This window comes from Oncorhynchus mykiss, chromosome 3, assembly GCF_013265735.2.
Source record: "Oncorhynchus mykiss isolate Arlee chromosome 3, USDA_OmykA_1.1, whole genome shotgun sequence".
NCBI lineage: Eukaryota > Metazoa > Chordata > Actinopteri > Salmoniformes > Salmonidae > Oncorhynchus > Oncorhynchus mykiss.
Window position 1 is genome coordinate 82,877,943 of NC_048567.1, and position 25,781 is coordinate 82,903,723.

Consider the following 25,781-nt stretch of genomic DNA (forward strand, 5'->3'; position numbering starts at 1 on the left):
GCCGACAGATACAAAAATAAGTATCTGTCGCATCCATGCGGCTTGCCAAGAGCACAGACCCAAAAAATACAAAATAACGGGGTAACTTTTCTCCAATGCCACCAGAAGGGTGTTCCGGCACCCCTGGCGAGCCAGAGTCATTAGACTATTTGGAGTCTTGAAGCGCATGTCCATCGCTGGGTCTTGTCCACAGTCACAGAGGGATGTAGACTGCAGTTCACTGCTATGAAACCACCCGTTTTCAACAGAGTTTTCATTTGAACAGCGATTGGCGACTCGGCTCGCATACTAGAGCAGGAAAAAAACAAACAGTTGATTAAGCGAAGGGGCTATCAGAGCATTACCATTAATGGTAGAGAGCCAGAGCCGTATGCTTACTTTCAACGTGCTCTCTCACTCTATTCATCAAGGCGACTGGTTCAGTTCAGTCAACATGCAAGAATGCTTATTTTAACAGAAGGTTTCTCAGGTTTGCCTTTTTGAGGCACAGCCTACGAATACGGTCGCTGTTCCCTTCAGGCTAGCACCAACTCCCTGTTTGTTCAGCAAGTGTGTGGAGACGGCACTACCGCCCCTGAGAACCAAGAGTCTCCGCCTACATAGTCAATTACCTGCGTTGCTCCCCTACACAGCAGCAAGCGCTTCGAGACACGCCTTTCCTCGTAACCACAGAGTTCAAGACAAACCAGACCTGGCGTTAGGCTGGATTCTCTCTCTTATTGGGCTATTGGATGGCCCTTGCCCTGTTCTGCTCCGTCATGCTCACAATGTGTCTCCGACTGCTGGGGTTGATGGTATCCACCGTCTCAGTAGTGTCCACAGGGACTATTGAGAATGAGAGGCTTTCAGCGTTGGGTGGCTGCCCTTCGCCTGTGTCCAACACCAACGGCAGCGCAACTGTCAGCTAGCGGTGACCGAGGACGGTCTCTCAGCTCTTCGTCACTGGAGGAGCCCCTCCATCTTCATTTCAGGCACTTCCCCTGTCACCCCCCCCCCCCCGTCATCCGCTGTCATCCGCTCTTCACCCCCTGTCATTGAGGAAAGGGGGTGACGACAGATGTGTCACTCAGAGGGTGTGAGCGCAGTTCGCGAGAGAAGAGAAATAAACGGACTGTGGTCCCCACACAGCTCCGCCACACGTATATAAATGACCTTTGAACTGCTGACAGTGTTTAATGCATTGATTCACTTCCTGCCCTTTCCTTTGAATTTGTCACATCCTGGTCAGGGGCGGACAATACGACTGCCAGGGTGGCACAGGGTGGCACACGCTCTTCTGTGTCTACACAATACGACTGCCAGGGTGGCACAGGGTGGCACACGCTCTTCTGTGTCTACACAATACGACTGCCAGGGTGGCACAGGGTGGCACACGCTCTTCTGTGTCTACACAGACTACTGTTGTGGTATACATCAACCGCCAGGGTGGCACACGCTCTTCTGTGTCTACACAGACTACTGTTGTGGTGTACATCAACCGCCAGGGTGGCACACGCTCTTCTGTGTCTACACAGACTACTGTTGTGGTATACATCAACCGCCAGGGTGGCACACGCTCTTCTGTGTCTACACAGACTACTGTTGTGGTATACATCAACCGCCAGGGTGGCACACGCTCTTCTGTGTCTACACAGACTACTGTTGTGGTATACATCAACCGCCAGGGTGGCACACGTTCTTCTGTGTCTACACAGACTACTGTTGTGGTGTACATCAACCCCCAGGGTGGCACACGCTCTTCTGTGTCTACACAGACTACTGTTGTGGTGTACATCACCCGCCAGGGTGGCACACGCTCTTCTGTGTCTACACAGACTACTGTTGTGGTGTACATCACCCGCCAGGGTGGCACACGCTCTTCTGTGTCTACACAGACTACTGTTGTGGTGTACATCAACCCCCAGGGTGGCACACGCTCTTCTGTGTCTACACAGACTACTGTTGTGGTGTACATCAACCCCCAGGGTGGCACAGGCTCTTCTGTGTCTACACAGACTACTGTTGTGGTGTACATCAACCCCCAGGGTGGCACACGCTCTTCTGTGTCTACACAGACTACTGTTGTGGTGTACATCAACCCCCAGGGTGGCACAGGCTCTTCTGTGTCTACACAGACTACTGTTGTGGTGTACATCAACCCCCAGGGTGGCACAGGCTCTTCTGTGTCTACACAGACTACTGTTGTGGTGTACATCAACCCCCAGGGTGGCACAGGCTCTTCTGTGTCTACACAGACTACTGTTGTGGTGTACATCAACCCCCAGGGTGGCACAGGCTCTTCTGTGTCTACACAGACTACTGTTGTGGTATACATCAACCCCCAGGGTGGCACAGGCTCTTCTGTGTCTACACAGACTACTGTTGTGGTGTACATCAACCCCCAGGGTGGCACAGGCTCTTCTGTGTCTACACAGACTACTGTTGTGGTGTACATCAACCCCCAGGGTGGCACACGCTCTTCTGTGTCTACACAGACTTACTGTTAAGATTATTCTGTGGAGCAGAGCATACCTACTTTTACTATGCGTGACTCAAGTCCCAGGTGTATTGAATGTGAAACTTTTTGTCCAGAGGGAACCCCCTATATGGGGGAGATTCCATTCCCTCGGCCCAGTTTTTCAAAAGTTACCTAAGCGGATTTCAGCGATCAGATAGGATTAAATGTTAGAATTTAAATTGAAAAAATAAATAAATAACTGAAATATTAAACTAAAAACAACTGAAATATGTGCTTCTGATCCTCCAGATAGGGGTAAGGATTTGTTCATCCAATTTGACCTTTTACTCAGGATTAATTGACGTTTTTGCATTTTTTCAAAATTCAAAAGACAGTCATTAGGATAGTTTTGATGCTGAAAATCTGGATTATCTTGATCCAAGGGTGAATTCAGGGTGGATTTAGAAAAGATGAAGGGCACTAAATCCAAGAAATGTGAGGAAGTTTAGAACAGTTTCTTACAAGTTAATTTTTATTTAACTAGGTGAGTCAAACAGTGGGGTTAACTGCCTTGTTCAGGGAAACAGTGGGGTTAACTGCCTTGTTCAGGGGAACAGTGGGTTAACTGCCTTGTTCAGGGGAACAGTGGGTTAACTGCCTTGTTCAGGGGAACAGTGGGTTAACTGCCTTGTTCAGGGGAACAGTGGGGTTAACTGCCTTGTTCAGGGAAACAGTGGGGTTAACTGCCTTGTTCAGGGGAACAGTGGGTTAACTGCCTTGTTCAGGGGAACAGTGGGTTAACTGCCTTGTTCAGGGGAACAGTGGGGTTAACTGCCTTGTTCAGGGAAACAGTGGGGTTAACTGCCTTGTTCAGGGGAACAGTGGGTTAACTGCCTTGTTCAGGGGAACAGTGGGTTAACTGCCTTGTTCAGGGGAACAGTGGGTTAACTGCCTTGTTCAGGGGAACAGTGGGTTAACTGCCTTGTTCAGGGGAACAGTGGGGTTAACTGCCTTGTTCAGGGGAACAGTGGGGTTAACTGCCTTGTTCAGGGGAACAGTGGGGTTAACTGCCTTGTTCAGGCGAACAGTGGGTTAACTGCCTTGTTCAGGCGAACAGTGGGTTAACTGCCTTGTTCAGGGGAACAGTGGGTTAACTGCCTTGTTCAGGGGAACAGTGGGGTTAACTGCCTTGTTCAGGGGAACAGTGGGTTAACTGCCTTGTTCAGGGGTAGAACACAGATTTGTACCTTGTCAGCTCAGGGGATTTGAGTTTGCAACCTTTCGGTTCCAAGTCCAACGCTCTAACCACTAGGCTACCTGTCACCCCCAAAGGTTTATGTTAAATTGACTGTAGTATAGGTATGTGATCAGTTGTTATATTGAGAAGTGTCAAATAAATGCATCTACGCACTTATAAGTGGATATGCAGGCTCTATTATTTTTTAAATCTAGGTATCTTTATTCATGTAGTTTACTCATCTCTGTTTCCCTATGACAGTGTAGAAGTAGTAACACAACCTGTCCAGTAGATGGCGAGGTGCCTGTTCAAATCACAGAAAGGCCAGATTGTGACATCTGGATCAGAATGATCCTATCCGATTATGTTCTGAAAAATAACAAATAAATAAAAAAGTCTCAAAAACAGCCAGATCGGATCTGATCGTGCTATAGCAAAACAGAGGATTACAGAATCCGGATATTTATAAACCCAGATTTAAAATGTTGACATTTTTTAGCCCATAATGTCTAGCCACCATAGATCTCTTCGCACTTGGACGCGTTATCACACCCTTGCAATTACAATGGTTTCGTCTTAGAGCTTATGCTTTCAACCCGCCTCCATTTACTTATTCGAAAGAAGGCCGTTTCCACTGTTTATGCCCAGCACCTACTTGGATGGCACAAGAGTGACCAAGACTTTGTGTCTTGGGCGACCTCCTGCAATTAATGGCACCTTCATTGGCGTATACCGTCCTCAGTGTTCGGGGGGGTGATGCTGTTGGAACTACCCCGGTTTCGGGAGACCAGGTCTGAGTCACGGGAATTGGCCATACACCATAATAAGGAACACGTGGTTCTGTGAGAATACGAGTGAGATGTGTGACCACTTTTTTCCCGTAAAAAAGGAAGAGCGGTACGTTCGTGAATGACCAATCGGCAGGCGTTCTGGCTCTTTTGTTTATGGAGGAGAGCTGTTCACCTCATTCGCCACTCGACCTGTCTGTCTCCAACAGACGCTTTGTGATTGGATACTTTGAGCTTGTGACCCTGCCCTAAGATGTATCCCATAAGTGACATCTCACTGTATTCTCATAGAACCAGGGGTTTACGCATGTCAAGTTTTATAGAGTTGTCTACAATTACATAATCTATTCTATTCTGTTCTGTTTTTGATCAACAATGTTGGTAGTGTCCCTATTAATCAATCAAAATGTATCCCCTCCCTCCCTCCCTCCCTCCCTCCCTCCCTCCCTCCCTCCCTCCCTCCCTCCCTCCCACCAGGCTCCAGTAGCCATCCCACTCCAGAAGACTTCCCAGGGTTCACCTTTACATTCCGGAGTCCAGAGGAAGTGTTTCAGGAATTCTTTGGAGGCCAGGATCCTTTTGCAAATTTCTTCGGTGGGTCTGACCAATATCCTACGGTCCTTCAACAATATCCTACGTCTTTATGTGTTCCTTAGTCGAGGCTAAATCTGACCGGGAAACCAGTCCGTAGGTGAATCACAGCAGTTCACACAAAGCAGAACACTACCTGCTTCTTCTATGTTTCATAGTCTCTCTGTTATCTCTGTCCTCATAGTCTCTCTGTTATCACTGTCCTCATAGTCTCTCTGATATCACTGTCCTCATAGTCTCTCTGTTATCACTGTCCTAATAGTCTCTCTGTTATCACTGTCCTCATAGTCTCTCTGTTATCACTGTCCTCATAGTCTCTCTGTTATCACTGTCCTCATAGTCTCTCTGTTATCACTGTCCTCATAGTCTCTCTGTTATCACTGTCCTCATAGTCTCTCTGTTATCACTGTCCTCATAGTCTCTCTGATATCTCTGTCCTCATAGTCTCTCTGTTATCACTGTCCTCATAGTCTCTCTGTTATCACTGTCATCAGTCTCTCTGTTATCACTGTCCTCATAGTCTCTCTGTTATCACTGTCATCATAGTCTCTCTGTTATCACTGTCCTCATAGTCTCTCTGATATCTCTGTCCTCATAGTCTCTCTGTTATCACTGTCCTCATAGTCTCTCTGTTATCACTGTCCTCATAGTCTCTCTGTTATCTCTGTCCTCATAGTCTCTCTGTTATCACTGTCATCAGTCTCTCTGTTATCACTGTCCTCATAGTCTCTCTGTTATCACTGTCCTCATAGCCTCTCTGTTATCACTGTTCTCATAGTCTCTCTGTTATCACTGTCCTCATAGTCTCTCTGTTATCACTGTCATCATAGTCTCTCTGTTATCACTGTCCTCATAGTCTCTCTGTTATCACTGTCCTCATAGTCTCTCTGTTATCACTGTCCTCATAGTCTCTCTGTTATCACTGTTCTCATAGTCTCTCTGTTATCACTGTCCTCATAGTCTCTCTGTTATCACTGTCCTCATAGTCTCTCTGTTATCACTGTCCTCATAGCCTCTCTGTTATCACTGTCCTCATAGTCTCTCTGTTATCACTGTCCTCATAGTCTCTCTGTTATCACTGTCCTCATAGTCTCTCTGTTATCACTGTCCTCATAGTCTCTCTGTTATCACTGTCCTCATAGTCTCTCTGTTATCACTGTCCTCATAGCCTCTCTGTTATCACTGTCCTCATAGTCTCTCTGTTATCACTGTCCTCATAGTCTCTCTGTTATCACTGTCCTCACAGTCTCTCTGTTATCACTGTCCTCATAGTCTCTCTGTTATCACTGTCCTCATAGTCTCCCTGTTATCTCTGTCCTCATAGTCTCTCTGTTATCTCGGTCCTCATAGTCTCTGTTATCTCTGTCCTCAGTGTCTCTGTTATCACTGTCCTCATAGTCTCTCTGTTGTTACTGTCCCCATAGTCTGTCTGTTATCTCTGTCCCCATAGTCTCTCTGTTATCTCTGTCCTCATGGTCTCTCTGTTATCTCTGTCCTCTCAGATGACTTTGCCTTCGGAGGTGGGATGCACAGTGGCTTCCATGGACATCCTGGCACTTCGAGGCTCGGCCCAAGCCGGTTTTTCTCCTTCCCCTCTGCTGGAGGTCCGTAATAAAACAATATCTGGATCCCAAATGTCACCCTATTCCCTATGTAGTGCACTACGTTAGACTGCGCTGATAGGGCTCTGGTCAAAACTAGTGCACTATGTAGAGAATAGGGTGTCATTTGGGACACAATTCCATAATAAGAGGGTTTTAACACATGTATTACACAGTTAACACATTTATTACACAGTTACAACACAATACAATCAGCTCCAGTCACAGTATAGTTTATCTGACTGGTCCTCGTCCTCCCTCCTTCACAGTGCATGACTTCACCTCTTCCTCCTCCTCCCTCCTTCACGGTGCATGACTTCCCTTCTTCCTCCCTCCTTCACAGTGCATGACTTCACCTCTTCCTCCTCCTCCCTCCTTCACGGTGCATGACTTCCCCTCTTCCTCCCTCCTTCACAGTGCATGACTTCACCTCTTCCTCCTCCTCCCTCCTTCACGGTGCATGACTTCCCTTCTTCCTCCCTCCTTCACAGTGCATGACTTCACCTCTTCCTCTTCCTCCCTCCTTCACGGTGCATGACTTCACCTCTTCCTCGTCCTCCTTCACAGTGCATGACTTCACCTCTTCCTCCCTCCTTCACAGTGCATGACTTCACCTCTTCCTCGTCCTCCTTCACAGTGCATGACTTCACCTCTTCCTCCCTCCTTCACGGTGCATGACTTCACCTCTTCCTCCCTCCTTCACAGTGCATGACTTCACCTCTTCCTCCCTCCTTCACAGTGCATGACTTCACCTCTTCCTCGTCCTCCTTCACAGTGCATGACTTCACCTCTTCCTCCCTCCTTCATAGTCTCTCCCCTTCCTCCCTATTTCACAGTGCATGACTTCACCTCTTCCTCCTCCTTCCTCCTTCACAGTGCACGACTTCACCTCTTCCTCCTCCTCCCTCCTTCACAGTGCATGACTTCACCTCTTCCTCCTCCTCCCTCCTTCACGGTGCATGACTTCCCCTCTTCCTCCCTCCTTCACAGTGCATGACTTCACCTCTTCCTCCCTATTTCACAGTGCATGACTTCACCTCTTCCTCCTCCTCCTCCTCCCTCTTTCACAGTGCATGACTTCACCTCTTCCTCTTCCTCCCTCTTTCACAGTGCACGACTTCACCTCTTCCTCGTCCTCCTCCCTCTTTCACAATGCACGACTTCACCTCTTCCTCGTCCTCCTCCCTCTTTCACAGTGCACGACTTCACCTCTTCCTCGTCCTCCTCCCTCTTACACAGTGCACGACTTCACCTCTTCCTCGTCCTCCTGCCTCTTTCACAGTGCACGACTTCACCTCTTCCTCGTCCTCCTCCCTCTTTCACAGTGCACGACTTCACCTCTTCCTCGTCCTCCTCCCTCTTTCACAGTGCACGACTTCACCTCGTCCTCGTCCTCCATGGCTGGAATGGATTGGATGGACAGCATTGGAGGAGGGATGGGGAATTTCAAGTCTGTCTCCACCTCTACGCGTGTCATCAACGGCAAACGCACCGCCACCAAGAAGTCAGTAAATCTGCATCCCAATTTGCACCATAAACCCTATTTAGTGTAAAACAAATGGTCCCATTTGTTCCAGTGTTTGTGTCTCTGCATGGTCATGTGAGGGAAACATGTTTACTGGTTCCCTAAATATGATGATATGGGCGGTGACGGACTGTTCTTGTCAACAGGATCAAAGAAAACGGTCAGGAGAGAACAGAGATCGAGGAAGACGGGGTCTTGAAGACGGTGCTCATCAATGGTAATCCATCCACCCAGTCTCCCTCCCTCCCTCCCCTCATCCAGTCCCTTGTCAACTGTTCCTGACTAGCTGTGTCTGGGTTATTCTTCCTCCTGTCACCCTCCTAACCCTTCCTGTCCCCCTCCTAACCCCCTCCTGTCCCCCTCCTTTCCCCCAGGTGTGGAGGATGAGTTGGCCTTGGCTCTGGAGCTCAGCAAGAGAGACCATCTGCCCCCTAGTCAACCCTCACAGACTCCCAGGCAACACCTTCAGCAGCAGGCAGAGAGGGCGTTACCTGTGGAGCTCCAGACCCAGACCCATCCACACCGACCCAGCTCCGGCCCCCGGTCTATGGCCCAGCGCTCCTTCAGCTCAGCCCCCTACTTCCACTACCCTGACGTCCCCAGGGAGGAAGAGGATGATGATGAAGATCTCCAGATGGCCCTGGCCTACAGCCTGTCTGAGATGGAGGCCCAGCAGAGAGCGTCGGCTTCAGCACCAGACGTCATCTCAGGTGCTGGGGGTGTGGTGATGGTAGAGGTTGGGGGTGAGGCGGGGGTTGGGGTGGGGAGAGTGGTCCTAGACCTTGGCCCAGGCCAGTCAACAGCACCAAAGAAGAGGTCAGGGTCAGGGGACATGTCACCACACAGCAGCCCCTCTCCACTGGACCACAGGGGGCTCCTCAACCACCTCCAGGAGCAGGGAGCCACTGAGGAGCCGGCTGCTAAAACCACCAGCAGCTCCACTGTGAAAAATACAAAGTGTGGTTGTATGGTGTGTTGAGTGTGTGTGTGATTGTGTGTGTGAGAGTGTGTGGTGAGAGTGTGTGGTGAGAGTGTGTGGTGAGAGTGTGTGGTGAGAGTGTGTGGTGAGTGTGTGTGTGTGAGTGTGTGGTGAGTGTGTGTGTGTGTGAGTGTGTGTGTGTGTGTGTGTGAGTGTGTGGTGAGTGAGTGTGAGTGAGTGTATGATGAGTGTGTGGTGAGTGTGTGGTGAGTGTGTGTGGTGAGTGTGTGTGGTGAGTGTGTGTGGTGAGTGTGTGTGGTGAGTGAGTGTGAGTGTATGGTGAGTGTGTGGTGAGTGTGTGGTGTGTGTGAGTGTGTGGTGAGTGTGTGTGGTGAGTGTGTGTGGTGAGTGTGTGTGGTGAGTGTGTGTGGTGAGTGTGTGTGGTGAGTGTGTGTGGTGAGTGTGTGTGGTGTGTGTGAGTGTGTGTGAGTGAGTGTGTGGTGTGTGTGAGTGTGTGTTGAGTGTGTGTGTGTGTGTGTGTGAGTGTGTGGTGAGTGAGTGTGGTGAGTGAGTGTGGTGAGTGAGTGTGGTGAGTGAGTGTGGTGAGTGTGTGTGGTGAGTGTGTGTGTGTGTGTGAGTGTGAGTGTATGGTGAGTGTGTGGTGTGTGTGAGTGTGAGTGTATGGTGAGTGTGTGTGTGAGTGTGTGGTGTGTGTGTGTGTGTGAGTGTGTGGTGTGTGTGTGTGTGAGTGTGTGGTGTGTGTGAGTGTGAGTGTATGGTGAGTGTGTGTGAGTGTGAGTGTATGGTGAGTGTGTGTGAGTGTGAGTGTATGGTGAGTGTGTGTGGTGAGTGTGTGTGGTGAGTGTGTGTGTATGGTGTGTGTGAGTGAGTGTGTGTGTTCTCAGAGATCAAACTCTACTCCAGTGTTTATGTGTTTTTCCCCTTTTTGAAGTGTGTGCCATGCCTTGGCCCATTAGATGTATATAAAGCTGTCCGAGGGCCTTGTACAGTGTTGTGTTGTGACTGCCTTGCTGTGTTCTCAGATGGCCACTTTTCACAATGTAGCCAACCAGCCAATAAATCTACAATGATCCCAGTTTTACAGTATGTCTGTATATCAAGTCTGGGCGTCACAATTATAACATCATGTCTTCATGTGCCAAGTCCACAGTCCCTTTTCTAAAGGAGCGTAGAAATAGAACGTCTATGAGTTTACCTGTCAAAATGCCGTGGTCAGACGGGCTTTTTCCCCTTTCTACTCATTCTATTTCTAGGAGTTGGATAGAATTCACTAGGAACAAAAACGTGCACTTTTATTGTCACAAGCACACGTTAAAAAATAATAATAATTAGTTACATTTATTTTGAATTTTACCCCCTATTTATGGTATCCAATTGTTAGTAGTTACGATCTTGTCTCATCGCTACAACTCCCGTACGGGCTCGGGAGAGACGAAGGTTGAAGGTCATGCGTCCTCCGATACACAACCCAACCAAGCCGCACTGCTTCTTAACACAGCCGCGCATCCAACACGGAAGCCAGCCGCGCCAATGTGCCGGAGGAAACACCGTGCACCTGGCGACCTGGTTAGCGTGCACTGCACCGTGCCCACCACAGGAGTCGCTAGTCCGCGATGAGACAAGGATACCGGCCAAACCCTCCCCTAACACGAACGACGCTAGGCCAATTGTGCATCGCTCCATGGACCTCCCGGTCGCGGCCGGCTGCGACAGAGCCTGGGCTCGAACCCAGAGTTTCTGGTGGTACAGCTAGCACTGCGATGCAGGCGCCCTAGACCACTGCACCACCCGGGAGGCTACGTGCACACATTTGATTTTCACGTGCACACGTTTTATTGTCACGTGCACACGTTTTATTGTCAAGTGCATAAGTACAGTGAAATGCTTAACTTGCGAGCTCTACCCAACAGTGCAGTAATCAATATCAAAATATTATAACTAAAAATAAAAACATTAGAAATAAGAAATTAAAGAGGAAACTTTATACTGGCTCAGTGTTCAGTACCTCACTAGCTCAGAGAGGAAGCTTTATACTGGCTCAGTGTTCAGTGCCTCACTAGCTCAGAGAGGAAGCTTTATACAAGGTCACTGCCAGTACCACATTTACAATGTGCAGGGGTAATGGAGTATTGAGGTAGATATGGACATATAGGCAGGGATACTGGCGTATTGAGGTAGATATGGACATATAGGCAGGGATACTGGAGTATTGAGGTAGATATGGACATATAGGCAGGGATACTGGAGTATTGAGGTAGATATGGACATATAGGCAGGGATACTGGAGTATTGAGGTAGATATGGACATATAGGAAGGGATACTGGAGTATTGAGGTAGATATGGACATATAGGAAGGGATACTGGAGTATTGAGGTAGATATGGACATATAGGCAGGGATACTGGCACATAAAGGGATTTCTTGAAAGTGAGACTGGTAGCAGAAAATAATGACTGGTATATAAATAATAATATAAATAATGATATATGTTAATATTATTGTTATTAATAATGATAATGATAATATTAATAATAATAATGATAATATTAATAATAATAATGATAATAACACCAATGATCAAAATAATAATAATAATATTATAAATAACAATAATGATACTTATTATATTATTAATAATAAAATATTAATATAAATAATTATAATAATGATAATATAATAATAATGATAATATAATAATAATAATGATGATAATAATGATAATATAACGATAATAATGATAATATTAATGATAATTATGATAATAATAATGAACATATAATGTAAATATTAATAATGATAATGATAATAATAATGATAATATTAATAATAATGAAAATAATAATGATAATATTAATAATAATGATGATAATAACAATTGTAATGATGACAATGATAATAACAATAGTAATGATGATATTGATAATAATGACAATAACAATAGTAATGATAATAACAATAGTAATAATGATAATATTAATAATGATAATATAAATAATAATAATGATAATAATGATAATATTAATAATAATTATGATAATTAAGATAATAATAATGATAATGATAATATAAATCATAATAATAATGATAATAACAATAGTAATGATAATAATGATAATAATAATGATGATAATTTTAATACCAGCGATACTATTAATAATAATAATGTTCATAATAGTGATCATAATTATAATAATAACAACAATACTATTAATAATAATAATGTTCATAATAGTGATCATAATTATAATAATAATAACAATGATAATGATAATAATCATAACAATGATAATGATAATAATAATAATAATTATGATAATAATAACGATAATAATAATAATCAACGGTATGGCATCAGAATAAGTTGTGGGTTCATGTTAGTGTGTGTGGTGGTGAGTGTGTGGTGGTGTGTGTGTGTGTGTGTGTGAGTGTATGTGTCCGGGTGTTAGTGTGAGTGTGTGTGTAAGTGTGTCAGTGTAGGTGTGTTTTCACAGTGAGGGATGGAGGGAGGTCTTCACATGTTAAGTTAACCAGCATTTACACTGCCTTTAGAAAGTATTCATACCCCTAGACTTATTCCACATTTTGGTATGTGGAATAAGAGTTCAAAATTAATAAATAAAAAATAATTCTCACCAATCTACACCCATCCGTCAATACATGTTAGAATCACCTTTGGCCGTGATTACAGCTGTGAGACTTCCTGGGTTAGTTTCAATGAGCTTTGCCCATCTGGATTGTATCATATTATTCTTTAAAAAAACTTAAAGCTCTGTCAAGTTGGTTGTTGATCGTTTCTAGACAGCCATTTTAGAGTTTTGCCATAGATTTTCCATCAGAATTAAGTCCAATTAAGTCCAAACTGTAAGTAGTCTTCTTGGTAAGCAAGATGTGGCCTTGTGTTTTAGGTTATTATCCTAATGAAAGGTGAATTCATCTCCCAGTGTCTGGTGGAAACCAGGTGTTCCTCTATGATTTTGTATGTGCTTAGTTCCTTTCCGTGAATTTCTTTTATCCTAAAATACTCTCCAGTCCTTAATGATTACAAGCATACCCATAACATGATGCAGCCACCACTATGCTTGAAAATATGGAAATAGGTACTCAGTGTTGTGTTGTATTGATAACACTTTGTATTCAGGACAAAAAGTGAATTGCTTTGCCACATTTTTTTGCAGGATTATTTTAGTGCCTTGTTGCAAACAGGATGCATGTTTTGGAATGTTTTTTTGTTGTTGTACAGGCTTCCTTCTTTTCACTGTGTCATTTAGGTTAGTATTATGGAGTAACTACAGTGTTGTTTATCCATACTCAGTTTTCTCCTATCACAGCCATTTAACTCTGTAACTGTTTTAAAGTCACCATTGGCTTCACGGTGAAATCCCTGAGTGGTTTCCTTCCTCTCCGGCAACTGAGTTAGGAAGGATGCCTGTAACTTTTGTAGTGACTGTGTGTATTGATATACCATCTAAAGTGTAATTAATAACTTCACTATGCTCAAATGGATATTCAGTATCTGCTTTTGATATGTTTACCCATCTACCAATAGGTGCCCTTCATTGCGAGGCATTAAAAAAACCTCCCTGATCATTATGGTTGAATCTGTGTTTGAAATTCACTGCTCGACCTTACAGATAATTGTATGTACAGAGATGTACAGAGATACAGAGATGAGCTAGTCATTCAAAAATAATGTTCAACACTATTATTGTGCACATTGTGAGTCCATGCAACTTTATTATGTGACTTTATAAGCACATTTTTACTCCTGGACTTATTTAGGCTTGCCATAACAAAAGGGCTTGAATACTTATTGACTCAGGACATTTCAGCTTTTCATTTTTTATCCTTTTCGAAAAACATCATTTGCTTATGGGGTCATTGGCTCAGCATAGTCCGGGTTAGAGGAGGGTTTGGTCAGGGTAGGCCGTCATTGAAAAATGAGAAATTATACTTAACTGACTTGCCAAGTTACATAAAGGTTAAACAAATAGCCTCAACAGCACTCTGTAGGGTAGAGCCACGTTGTTGCCGGAGGACAGCTAGCTTCCGTCCTCCTCTTGGTACATTGACTTCAATACAAATCCCAGGAGGCTCATGGTTCTCACCCCCTTCCATAGACTTACTCAGTAATTATGACAACTTCCAGAGGCCATCTTCCAACCTATCAGAGCTCTTGCAGCATGACCTGACATGTTGTCCACCCAATCAAAGGATCAGAGAAATAACCTAGTACTGAAAGCATAAGCTACAGCTAGCTAGCACTGCAGTGCATCAAATGTGGCGAGTAGTTGACTCAGAGAGAAAGTCAATAATTGAACAGTTTAGAACAACTTAATTTCTTTAAAAATGAAGGAGAAGAAAGAGAAATGTAGTAATCCACTATAAGTTTCACTCATTTAGCTAGTAAATGCAGTTTAGTTATTCAAACACCCTGCTCAAACAGAGGAATGCTATGTTAGCTAGCTGGCTATGACTATCCAACACAACACTGGAACTTTTCCAAGTCAAGGTAAGCTTTTGGTTTTATTAATTGAATGCCACCGGAGCCCGCCGGTGTATCTGCTTACTGATTATACATGGTTACTGCATGGTTGTAACGGGTTTACTAACGCATTTGTTCTGTTAGCTATGACTAGGACGTGACTTTAGCTAATATGGGGACAACGATGTAGGCTGTGTTTTTCTCTCTCGCTTGGTCACACACAGCTGATGTGTTGTTCATTGAGGTTCACAAACAAACGTGTGAGAGGAGGAGAGTGTTGCTCTGAAAGTGACCTTGTTCTGATGGCGCGTTGGGTTAGCTAATCCGAGTTTATCATTTTAAAAGGCTAATTGATCATTAGAAAACCCCTTTTGCAATTTTGTTAGCAGAGCTGAAAACTGTTGGTCTGATTAAAGAAGCAATAATACTGACCTTCTTAGACTAGTTGAGTATCTGGAGCATCAGCATTTGTGGGTTCAATTACAGGCTCAAAATGGCCAGAAACAAATAACTTTCTTCTGAAAATACGGCAGTCTATTCTTGTTCTGAGAAATGAAGGCTATTCCATGCGAGAAATTGCCAAGGAACTGACGATCTGATACAACGCTTTCTCCTACTCCCTTCACAGAATGACACAAACGGGTTCTAAACAGAATAGAAAGAGGAGTGGGAGGCCCCGGTGCACAACTGAGCAAAAGGACAAGTACATTAGAGTGTCTAGTTTGAGAAACAGACGCCTGAAGCAACATAGCCTCTCCTTCAGCCGACCATTTTTCTAAGGAGCTAATATAGTTTTATATTGAGGTACATAGTTAAAGCTTCTGAGCTGCAAATGGCAGAAGAACTGAGACTGCCCTGCCCTACCCTACCCTGCCTCTAGACCCAAACTGTTACAGACCTATATCCATCCTGCCCTGCCTCTAGACCCAAACTGTTACAGACCTATTTCTATCCTGCCCTGCCCTGCCTCTAGACCCAAACTGTTAATGACCTATATCCATCCTGCTCTGCCTTTCTAAAGTCTTTGAAAGCCAAGTTAATAAACAGATCACTGACCATTTAGAATCCCACCGTACCTTCTCCGCTGTGCAATCCGGTTTCCGAGCCGGTCACGGGGGAACCTCAGCCACGCTCAAGGTACTAAATGATATCATAACCGCCATTTCTTTATTTTCCAAGTGGGAGAGCCATTGGTTTCCCCAAATTAATCTTATAACCAGAAAAGTAATTGAAGTCATTAAATATCTGAATGAACATTGGGACAGAGGATAATCTCTGCTCGTTTCATAACCAAAGCAAATAAGAAGGGAGATTGAGGAAACCCTTGTTTTGTGCCTCTACCTATGAGAAAGGGATGCAATACTGTGCCGTTTATAGGAACACCTGCTTGAGTGGCTGACTAAATAAGTTTGACCCAGTCAGTGAGTGCCTCTCCAAAAGACAATTGTTGCAGTCTTAAAAAGATGGTACCACTCAATTCTATCAAATGCTTTTTTTTTTCGGTATCTAATGTCACCACTAATGTCACCCTTTCTTTGGCTTTAGCATACTGCAGCACTTCTAATCTCCAGGCAGAGTAGGACTGCCTATTTTGCACAAATCAGTTGGGTCTGGAACCACAATAGTGGGTATAATAGGATTTAGCCTCAAAGTTAATAACGAATCAGTGTCATCATTATCAATCACCTGAATAAACATCTGCAGCTGATAGTACAGAATTATTACATTGCCAATTGAACCTCTGGTGGTTTGAATTGGAAATAAGGAAGCTGGAATGAAACTGGGTTGGGATTGGAGATATGGATAGACCCAATAGTACATTCCTGAACTAAATCAGTGGTAATCCGGGGAACCAGGAAGAAGTCAATCCTGCTGTATGATTTATGCAGATTAGAATACCATGTATCATTTCTATTGGCAAGATTGAAAAGTTTCCACACATCCGTTAGACCAATCACATCTAACATTTGGTGTATAGTTTTTGACCTAGAGCCTATCTTTAGTGTAGTAGGCTTTGGTTGCTTGTCAAGATTCACACCGAGTCCAGCATTCCAATCACCACCAAAATAACAGCTATACTCCAAAACCAGATGTATTAATCTGGTGAAAAAGAGCCGTAGAATGTTGCTCTCTCACCATAAAGAGATGCCATGTAGGAAAACCTAGCAGCCTCATAATAATCAACTTTTATTTTTTTACATTTGTATTTATTTCACCTTTATTTAAGTAGGCAAGTCAGTTAAGAACAAAGTCTTATTTACAATGACAGCCTGGATATAATAACTTTACGAGGCAAAGTGTCTAGGATCAGGTCCCTCTTGTTATTAATTAGGACGTTAAGGGGCAACACTGATCCTAGATCAGCACTATAACTCTGAGACACTTTGTGAATACAGGCTCTGATTAAGTTCTAGATTCCCCTAGATGTATTTATTATTTTGTTCTGGTCTTTTGGTTTTGGCTAGATGGGGTACAGCTACGGACAGAAGTGACTTTAGCTCAAATTTCTACAGTTGTCCCCGAAGCGACTGGATCATGCAACTTTTGGTCAGTCGTTGTACTCCATCTAGCTAAAACTGCACCGCCCTATGGGACTCCCAATAATGGCCGGTTGTGATACAGCTTGGATAGAATATCTTTTAAGAGGCAGATTCTTGTGAATTTGTAAATCTCTCTATTTTATAGGAGGCTGAGAACATTTGTCCAACACGATCTTGTCCGATGTTCCAAATCTGTGAAATGGTTCTCTTGGAGAACCGCTTTAGGCACCTTTTTCTTCTTTAGAAATGAAATAATGTTTGTTTTTTTAACAGGAGAAAGCCTCCCTTTTATGTTTGAAGATAATACTAGCCATCTAGATATGAAATGATTTAAAACATATTGAACTCTATATTCTCCTTTTATTTTATCCATCTGATAGGAGTATGTACTTTTCACCAACATTTCCAGAGATATGTACTATATATTGTCGAATTGTCTTAATACAAACACTACAATTACAACCAACATAAAATACAACAAAAAAATAAAAATGTAAAGTTCAGTATGTGGTGAAAGAAAGGGAGACTATTGCTTACATAAATTGCTTTGTGTTTGTTCTTAAGACGCTGCTCTGATCCAACTTAACCTCACCCTCTCTTGGTAGACGCAAATGCTATCGTCTGTCATTCTATCTGCTCACGCACAGAGATCAAACTATTTCCATCTCTATGTGTTCACCTCTCTGGTCGCTCTAGATTCTCCATTTACAGTTAACCTTATAACAGGTTGATGCTCTGGAGGATCCTTTGGATGGCCCAATCCCACCTAGCATCAACCTAGCATCAACCATATGGCTAGCTTCCATATTAATGTTAGTGTGTCTTTGAAGGCTAGCCATAGGCCTATCAGGGCCAAGTCATAGCTCACATATATCACTCTGTTTTCTGGTGTTTTTTTTTGTTCTGAGCAAGTACTTCTTCTAGGGCTCATTTTTGTTGTTGTTTTGATCACTTCTGGGCCGGTTGTCACAAAGTGTCTAGGATCAGGTCCCTCTTGTTATTAATTAGGACGTTAAGGGGCAACACTGATCCTAGATCAGCACTATAACTCTGAGACACTTTGTGAATACAGGCTCTGATTAAGTTCTAGATTCCCCTAGATGTATTTATTATTTTGTTCTGGTCTTTTGGTTTTGGCTAGATGGGGTACAGCTACGGACAGAAGTGACTTTAGCTCAAATTTCTACAGTTGTCCCCGAAGCGACTGGACCATGCAACTTTTGGTCAGTCGTTGTACTCCATCTAGCCAAAACCTGGCGTTTTTTTCTCTGTGTCACTCTTCTTACTTGCTGTGCTTCCTGTTTCAGACTCACACTTCCAGGCCTTCACGGGCTGATCTGATTGGCCGTTGCCCGTCTGACCCCTGACCTCTGAGCCTGAGGTAAAGCCCAAACAAAACAGTCTCCTCCTCCATCATCAGCTCCTCACACCTTCACTGTTGCGTCATCCAACCCTTCATCCCATCCTGCACCCCGTCACCCCTAGAACACCACTAAACTCTGGGTCCCACCAGCAGCCCATCTGTTTACTCTCCAAACCACGACCTACCCTGCGTTTTGCCCTCCGATACTCCCCGTAGTAGAAGACCTGAGTAGTAGACCTCTGGTTATCACAAGAGAACATAGAGGATATAGAAGAGAACGTACAACTGATTTTTTTTGCTGTGTTTACAGTAGGATGTATGGAAGTTAATATAACTTATTCAATGGTGAGAATGGGTGAACCTTGGAGAGGGAGGCAGGATGAACAGATTGGGGGTAGATGTCGGGGTTTGATTACAGGATAACTAGTAACTAGTTAACCGAGGATGAACAGGATAGCTAGTAACTAGTTAACCGAGGATGAACAGGATAGCTAGTAACTAGTTAACCAATGATGAACAGGATAGCTAGTAACTAGTTAACCAATGATGAACAGGATAGCTAGTAACTAGTTAACCGAGGATGAACAGGATAGCTAGTAACTAGTTAACCAATGATGAACAGGATAGCTAGTAACTAGTTAACCAATGATGAACAGGATAGCTAGTAACTAGTTAACCGAGGATGAACAGGATATCTAGTAGCTAGTTATCCCAAGATGAACAGGATAGCTAGTAGCTAGTTAACCGAGGATGAACAGGATAGCCAGTAACTAGTTAACCGAGGATGAACAGGATAGCTAGTAACTAGTTAACCGAGGATGAACAGGATAGCTAGTAACTAGTTAACCGAGGATGAACAGGATAGCTAGTAACTAGTTAACCGAGGATGAACAGGATAGCTAGTAACTAGTTATCCTAAGATGAACAGGATAGCTAGTAGCTAGTTAACCGAGGATGAACAGGATAGCTAGTAACTAGTTATCCCAAGATGAACAGGATAGCTAGTAGCTAGTTAACTGAGGATGAACAGGATAGTTAGTAGCTAGTTAACCCAAGATGAACAAGATAGCTAGTAGCTAGTTAACACAAGATGAACAGGTTTGCTACGAGCTAGTTAACCCAAGATGAACAAGGTAGCTAGTTAACCCAAGATGAACAGATTGGGATAGATACGTATAGATGTAGACTAGAGAGAGGTGTGCTGTAACTCCCAGCAGCCTTTGCTGTGGCTCTAATGTTGCGTCCATATCCGTTTGCTCCCAACAGGTCAAAGGTCAAATCTCCCTGGCGTACTGTACCAGCTGATCCACACTTTTCAAAGTTTTATTTGAAAAAGAAAATTAAACTGACAAAAACAAATGTATGTACTTTGTATGTGTGAGTGTGTGTCTGTGTGTATATAGCTAAATTAAATAAAGACTCTTTGTAAAGTATTTTCAACCATAAGTAACTCATCCACATTAAATAATTGGCATTTTAACGTGTCTTATAAGAGAAGTGTCCTGGAAAGCATTTTAAACCACGACTACATGTTTCAATACCATGTAAATGTATGATAATAAAGTTATCTATATATGAATTGAAAAGCGGATCAATTTGCCACACACCTTGAATGTTAGCCTGGTTGTACCAGACTGAAACTTTACACCGAGCACCCCCTCACATCAACAACACGTGAATGTATTACGAATGAAAACACATGTGGTTATTTCTCCACTTCCTGCTACATCTGGTCTCCCATTCAGGGACCAACCAGGACCAACCCTGCTTAGCTTCAGAGGTAAACCAACAGTGGGATGCAAGGTGCTACGTTGCTGAAGTGAATGTGCCAAAACTCGCAACTGGAGAAAAGGCAGCGTAAGCAAAGACCAGGGTAACATTACCCAAGACCAGGGTAACATTACTCAAGACCAGGGTAACATTACCCAAGACCAGGGTAACATTACTCAAGACCAGGGTAACATTACCCAAGACCAGGGTAACATTACTCAAGACCAGGGTAACATTACCCAAGACCAGGGTGACATTACCTAAGACCAGGGTAACATTACTCAAGACCAGGGTAACATTACCCAAGACCAGGGTAACATTACTCAAGACCAGGGTAACATTACCCAAGACCAGGGTGACATTACCTAAGACCAGGGTAACATTACTCAAGACCAGGGTAACATTACCCAAGACCAGGGTAACATTACCCAAGACCAGGGTGACATTACCTAAGACCAGGGTAACATTACTCAAGACCAGGGTAACATTACCCAAGACCAGGGTAACATTACTCAAGACCAGGGTAACATTACCCAAGACCAGGGTGACATTACCTAAGACCAGGGTAACATTACTCAAGACCAGGGTAACATTACCCAAGACCAGGGTAACATTACCCAAGACCAGGGTGACATTACCCAAGACCAGGGTGACATTACCTAAGACCAGGGTAACATTACTCAAGACCAGGGTAACATTACCCAAGACCAGGGTAACATTACTCAAGACCAGGGTAACATTACTCAAGACCAGGGTAACATTACCCAAGACCAGGGTGACATTACCCAAGACCAGGGTAACATTACCCAAGACCAGGGTGACATTACCCAAGACCAGGGTAACATTACCCAAGACCAGGGTAACATTACTCAAGACCAGGGTAACATTACTCAAGACCAGGGTAACATTACCCAGGACCAGGGTAACATTACCCAAGACCAGGGTAACATTACCCAAGACCAGGGTGACATTACCCAAGACCAGGGTGACATTACCCAAGACCAGGGTAACATTACCCAAGACCAGGGTAACATTACCCAAGACCAGGGTAACATTACCCAAGACCAGGGTGATATTACCCAAGACCAGGGTGACATTACCTAAGACCAGGGTAACATTACCCAAGACCAGGGTAACATTACCCAAGACCAGGGTAACATTACCCAAGACCAGGGTAACATTACCCAAGACCAGGGTAACATTACCCAAGACCAGGGCAACATTACCCAAGGCCAGGGCAACATTACCCAAGACCAGGGTAACGTTACCCAAGACCAGGGCAACGTTACCCAAGACCAGGGTAACGTTACCCAAGACCAGGGCAACATTACCCAAGACCAGGGTAACATTACCCAAGACCAGGGCAACATTACCCAAGACCAGGGCAACATTACCCAAGATAGAGAAAATTCTAGGAAAGAGGGAGGCGTTTTATTTAATTTGGTTCTTATAAAAAAAATTGGGTAAAAATATGTATATTTTCGTCTCTCTGTGTTTCATAATATCTCACCGGAGAAAGCATCCTAGCGAGCGAAACAGTTCCCCTCTGTCTCTCTACGTGTAGACCATCTATCTGATACTGTCTGGTCCAAACGAGAAGGACATTGTTGCCGCCCGTAGCATAGAAGGCAAAGGGAAGCCAGCGAGCATCTGGCCTCCCTTCATAAAAAAAAGAGTATACAAAATTAGCCAATCAGCGTTGAGCTAAACTGAGCGAGCTCAACTGTGAATGGTCTTAGTGACCCTCCTCCCCAAACAAGTGTGAAGGGAAGCCATCTTGGATTTGGCATCACTCCTATCAAATCCCATGGAGAGCAACTTGAACTGTTGCATCTCATTGTGTTGTTGTCCTCCAGTGGGTAGCCAGCTAGCTAAGACCTTTTCTTAAATTAGCCACGGATGGAGATAGGGATGTGGACTTGTGGCTTTACTTCATTCTCCGTACTGGTCAATAATTACAACGCCGATTCTGATCCACCCATTAATTCCTGGTCTGAGAGGATGGAAGTTCAATATGTAGCTAGATGTAGAAGGCTAATGTTAACTAGCTAACGTTGGAAGTTAGGCTAGCGAGCAAGCGTTTTAGCCAGGTAGCCTAGGACAACAAAAACTATAAGTGTGTACTGTATGACAGAGTGAAAGACCGTTTCAGCAGCATGAAAGAGAGGAGGATGGCGTTGGTGTTTCTCTACAAGTAGGGTGAGTCAACATGTTTTCTACTCGCACGAACGCACACACACACACACACACACACACACACACACACACACACACACACACACACACACACACACACACACAAAACCCAGAAATCAGAACCATGGACAGCCACATCATATTTAGCTTACGTTGATTGGACTACATAGTTTTTGGTATAATTTAGTTGTCACTGTATTAGACTAAGCAGAGATGATTTTATATTGAAATGGTGCTGGAATAGAGGAGGCAGCTCCTGTTTTCTGTGCGACCTGCGATAACTCTCTGTGGTTCTAAATCAATAGCAGTTTAGTGGTCCGAACGTGCTTGACCGTGCTGTAGGTCAGGTAACTGTCTGGTACTGTAGGTCAGGTAACTGTCTGGTACTCTACATTAACCAGGTAACTGTCTGGTACTGTACATTAACCAGGTAACTGTCTGGTACTGTAGGTCAGGTAACTGTCTGGTACTGTACATTAACCAGGTAACTGTCTGGTACTCTACATTAACCAGGTAACTGTCTGGTACTGTAGGTCAGGTAACTGTCTGGTACTCTACATTAACCAGGTAACTGTCTGGTACTGTACATTAACCAGGTAACTGTCTGGTACTGTAGGTCAGGTAACTGTCTGGTACTGTACATTAACCAGGTAACTGTCTGGTACTCTACATTAACCAGGTAACTGTCTGGTACTGTAGGTCAGGTAACTGTCTGGTACTCTACATTAACCAGGTAACTGTCTGGTACTGTACATTAACCAGGTAACTGTCTGGTACTGTAGGTCAGGTAACTGTCTGGTACTGTACATTAACCAGGTAACTGTCTGGTACTCTACATTAACCAGGTAACTGTCTGGTACTGTAGGTCAGGTAACTGTCTGGTACTCTACATTAACCAGGTAACTGTCTGGTACTGTAGGTCAGGTAACTGTCTGGTACTCTACATTAACCAGGTAACTGTCTGGTACTGTAGGTCAGGTAACTAACTGTCTGGTACTGTACATTAACCAGGTAACTGTCTGGTACTGTAGGTCAGGTAACTAACTGTCTGGTACTGTAGGTCAGGTAACTAACTGTCTGGTACTCTACATTAACCAGGTAACTGTCTGGTACTGTAGGTCAGGTAACTAACTGTCTGGTACTGTACATTAACCAGGTAACTGTCTGGTACTGTAGGTCAGGTAACTGTCTGGTACTCTACATTAACCAGGTAACTGTCTGGTACTGTAGGTCAGGTAACTAACTGTCTGGTACTGTAGGTCAGGTAACTGTCTGGTACTCTACATTAACCAGGTAACTGTCTGGTACTGTAGGTCAGGTAACTAACTGTCTGGTACTGTACATTAACCAGGTAACTGTCTGGTACTGTAGGTCAGGTAACTGTCTGGTACTCTACATTAACCAGGTAACTGTCTGGTACTGTACAGTAACTTGACCGTGCTGTAGGTCAGGTAAACTGTCTGGTACTGTAGGTCAGGTAACTGTCTGGTACTGTACATTAACTTGACTGTGCTGTAGGTCAGGTAACTAACTGTCTGGTACTGTAGGTCAGATAACTGTCTGGTACTGTAGGTCAGGTAACTGTCTGGTACTGTACATTAACTTGACTGTGCTGTAGGTCAGGTAACTGTCTGGTACTGTAGGTCAGGTAACTAACTGTCTGGTACTGTACATTAACTTGACTGTGCTGTAGGTCAGGTAACTAACTGTCTGGTACTGTACAGTAACTTGACTGTGCTGTAGGTCAGGTAACTAACTGTCTGGTACTGTACAGTAACTTGACCGTGCTGTAGGTCAGGTAACTGTCTGGTACTGTAGGTCAGGTAACTAACTGTCTGGTACTGTACATTAACTTGACTGTGCTGTAGGTCAGGTAACTAACTGTCTGGTACTGTACAGTAACTTGACCGTGCTGTAGAACTGTCTGGTACTGTAGGTCAGGTAACTGTCTGGTACTGTACATGCAATATGCTGTTGTGGACTTCACTGGACAGAAGTTGCTAGCCGGGTTTTGTTATAAAACAAAGGTGTGGTTGAATTTATTCTTATTGTCTCGGGCCTCTAATATATATCAGGGTCACAAGGCATATGAACTAACAGGTTATAGAGAGAACAATGCAATTATCACAACACGTAGTATGTTATATGGTTGTAATATGGGGGGAGGGGGCTTGGCCTCCCCAGTGATTTTACCCACGCACTGCTACTGAATTTAATACATGTGCAAATATGGTTTCAACATGTGAAATTTAACCTGAACTTGTGAAAATAGCTATTTCACATATGAAACTGGTTGATTAGACGTTGTTTCTACGTCATTTGAACAACTGGGATTCGATGTGATTCAACTGAATAAACATGAAAGGGGAAAGGCATTCAACTGAAATGTGTCTTCCTGCATTTAACCTGAATCAGAGAGGTGTGTCTTCCTGCATTTAACCCAACCCCTCTGAATTAGAGAGGTGTGTCTTCCTGCATTTAACCCAACCCCTCTGAATTAGAGAGGTGTGTCTTCCTGCATTTAACCCAACCCCTCTGAATTAGAGAGGTGTGTCTTCCTGCATTTAACCCAACCCCTCTGAATCAGAGAGGTGTGTCTTCCTGCATTTAACCCAACCCCTCTGAATTAGAGAGGTGTGTCTTCCTGCATTTAACCCAACCCCTCTGAATTAGAGAGGTGTGTCTTCCTGCATTTAACCCAACCCCTCTGAATTAGAGAGGTGTGTCTTCCTGCATTTAACCCAACCCCTCGGAATCAGAGAGGTGTGTCTTCCTGCATTTAACCCAACCCCTCTGAATCAGAGAGGTGTGTCTTCCACATTTAACCCCACCCCTCTGAGTCAGAGAGGTGTGTCTTCCTGCATTTAACCCAACCCCTCTGAATCAGAGAGGTGTGTCTTCCTGCATTTAACCCAACCCCTCTGTATCAGAGAGGTGTGTCTTCCTGCATTTAACCCAACCCCTCTGAATCAGAGAGGTGTGTCTTCCACATTTAACCCAACCCCTCTGAATCAGAGAGGTGTGTCTTCCTGCATTTAACCCAACCCCTCTGAATCAGAGAGGTGTGTCTTCCACATTTAACCCAACCCCTCTGAATCAGAGAGGTGCGAAAAAACTGATTGGATTTGCAAAAAGTCATCAGCGTACAGGAATTTGTTGATTTGACTCTGAATTCACGTTAATTTGGCAACTTAAAACTAGATGTTGTAGTGACCTCTGTGTCCAGTGGGACAGCTTTCACTCTGGTTTAACCTGGCCAGCTGAATACATTGGTTCCTAATGGTTACCTGTCAGTATTATGGGATGTAGAC

The 25,781-nt window shown here is 44.1% G+C and overlaps 1 protein-coding gene across 3 annotated transcripts in view; it reads left to right on the plus strand.

Moving 5' to 3' along the window:
* Window positions 1-20,083, plus strand: part of LOC110519361 (dnaJ homolog subfamily B member 6-like) — a 42,639-nt gene extending 22,556 nt beyond the window's left edge. Inside the window, exons 5-11 of one of the 3 annotated variants that reach the window (XM_036975343.1) lie at window positions 4,940-5,056; window positions 6,556-6,657; window positions 7,894-7,906; window positions 8,036-8,158; window positions 8,326-8,396; window positions 8,554-8,889; window positions 18,449-20,083. In XM_036975343.1, the coding sequence (XP_036831238.1) occupies window positions 4,940-5,056; window positions 6,556-6,657; window positions 7,894-7,906; window positions 8,036-8,158; window positions 8,326-8,396; window positions 8,554-8,889; window positions 18,449-18,477 (791 nt within the window). In that variant the 3' untranslated portion in view covers window positions 18,478-20,083. Of the gene's footprint in view, window positions 1-4,939; window positions 5,057-6,555; window positions 6,658-7,893; window positions 7,907-8,022; window positions 8,159-8,325; window positions 8,397-8,553; window positions 8,890-18,448 lie in introns of all 3 variants that reach the window. The other 2 variants (XM_036975342.1, XM_036975341.1) reach the window with 2 other exon arrangements.
* Window positions 20,084-25,781: the final 5,698 nt, after the last annotated feature.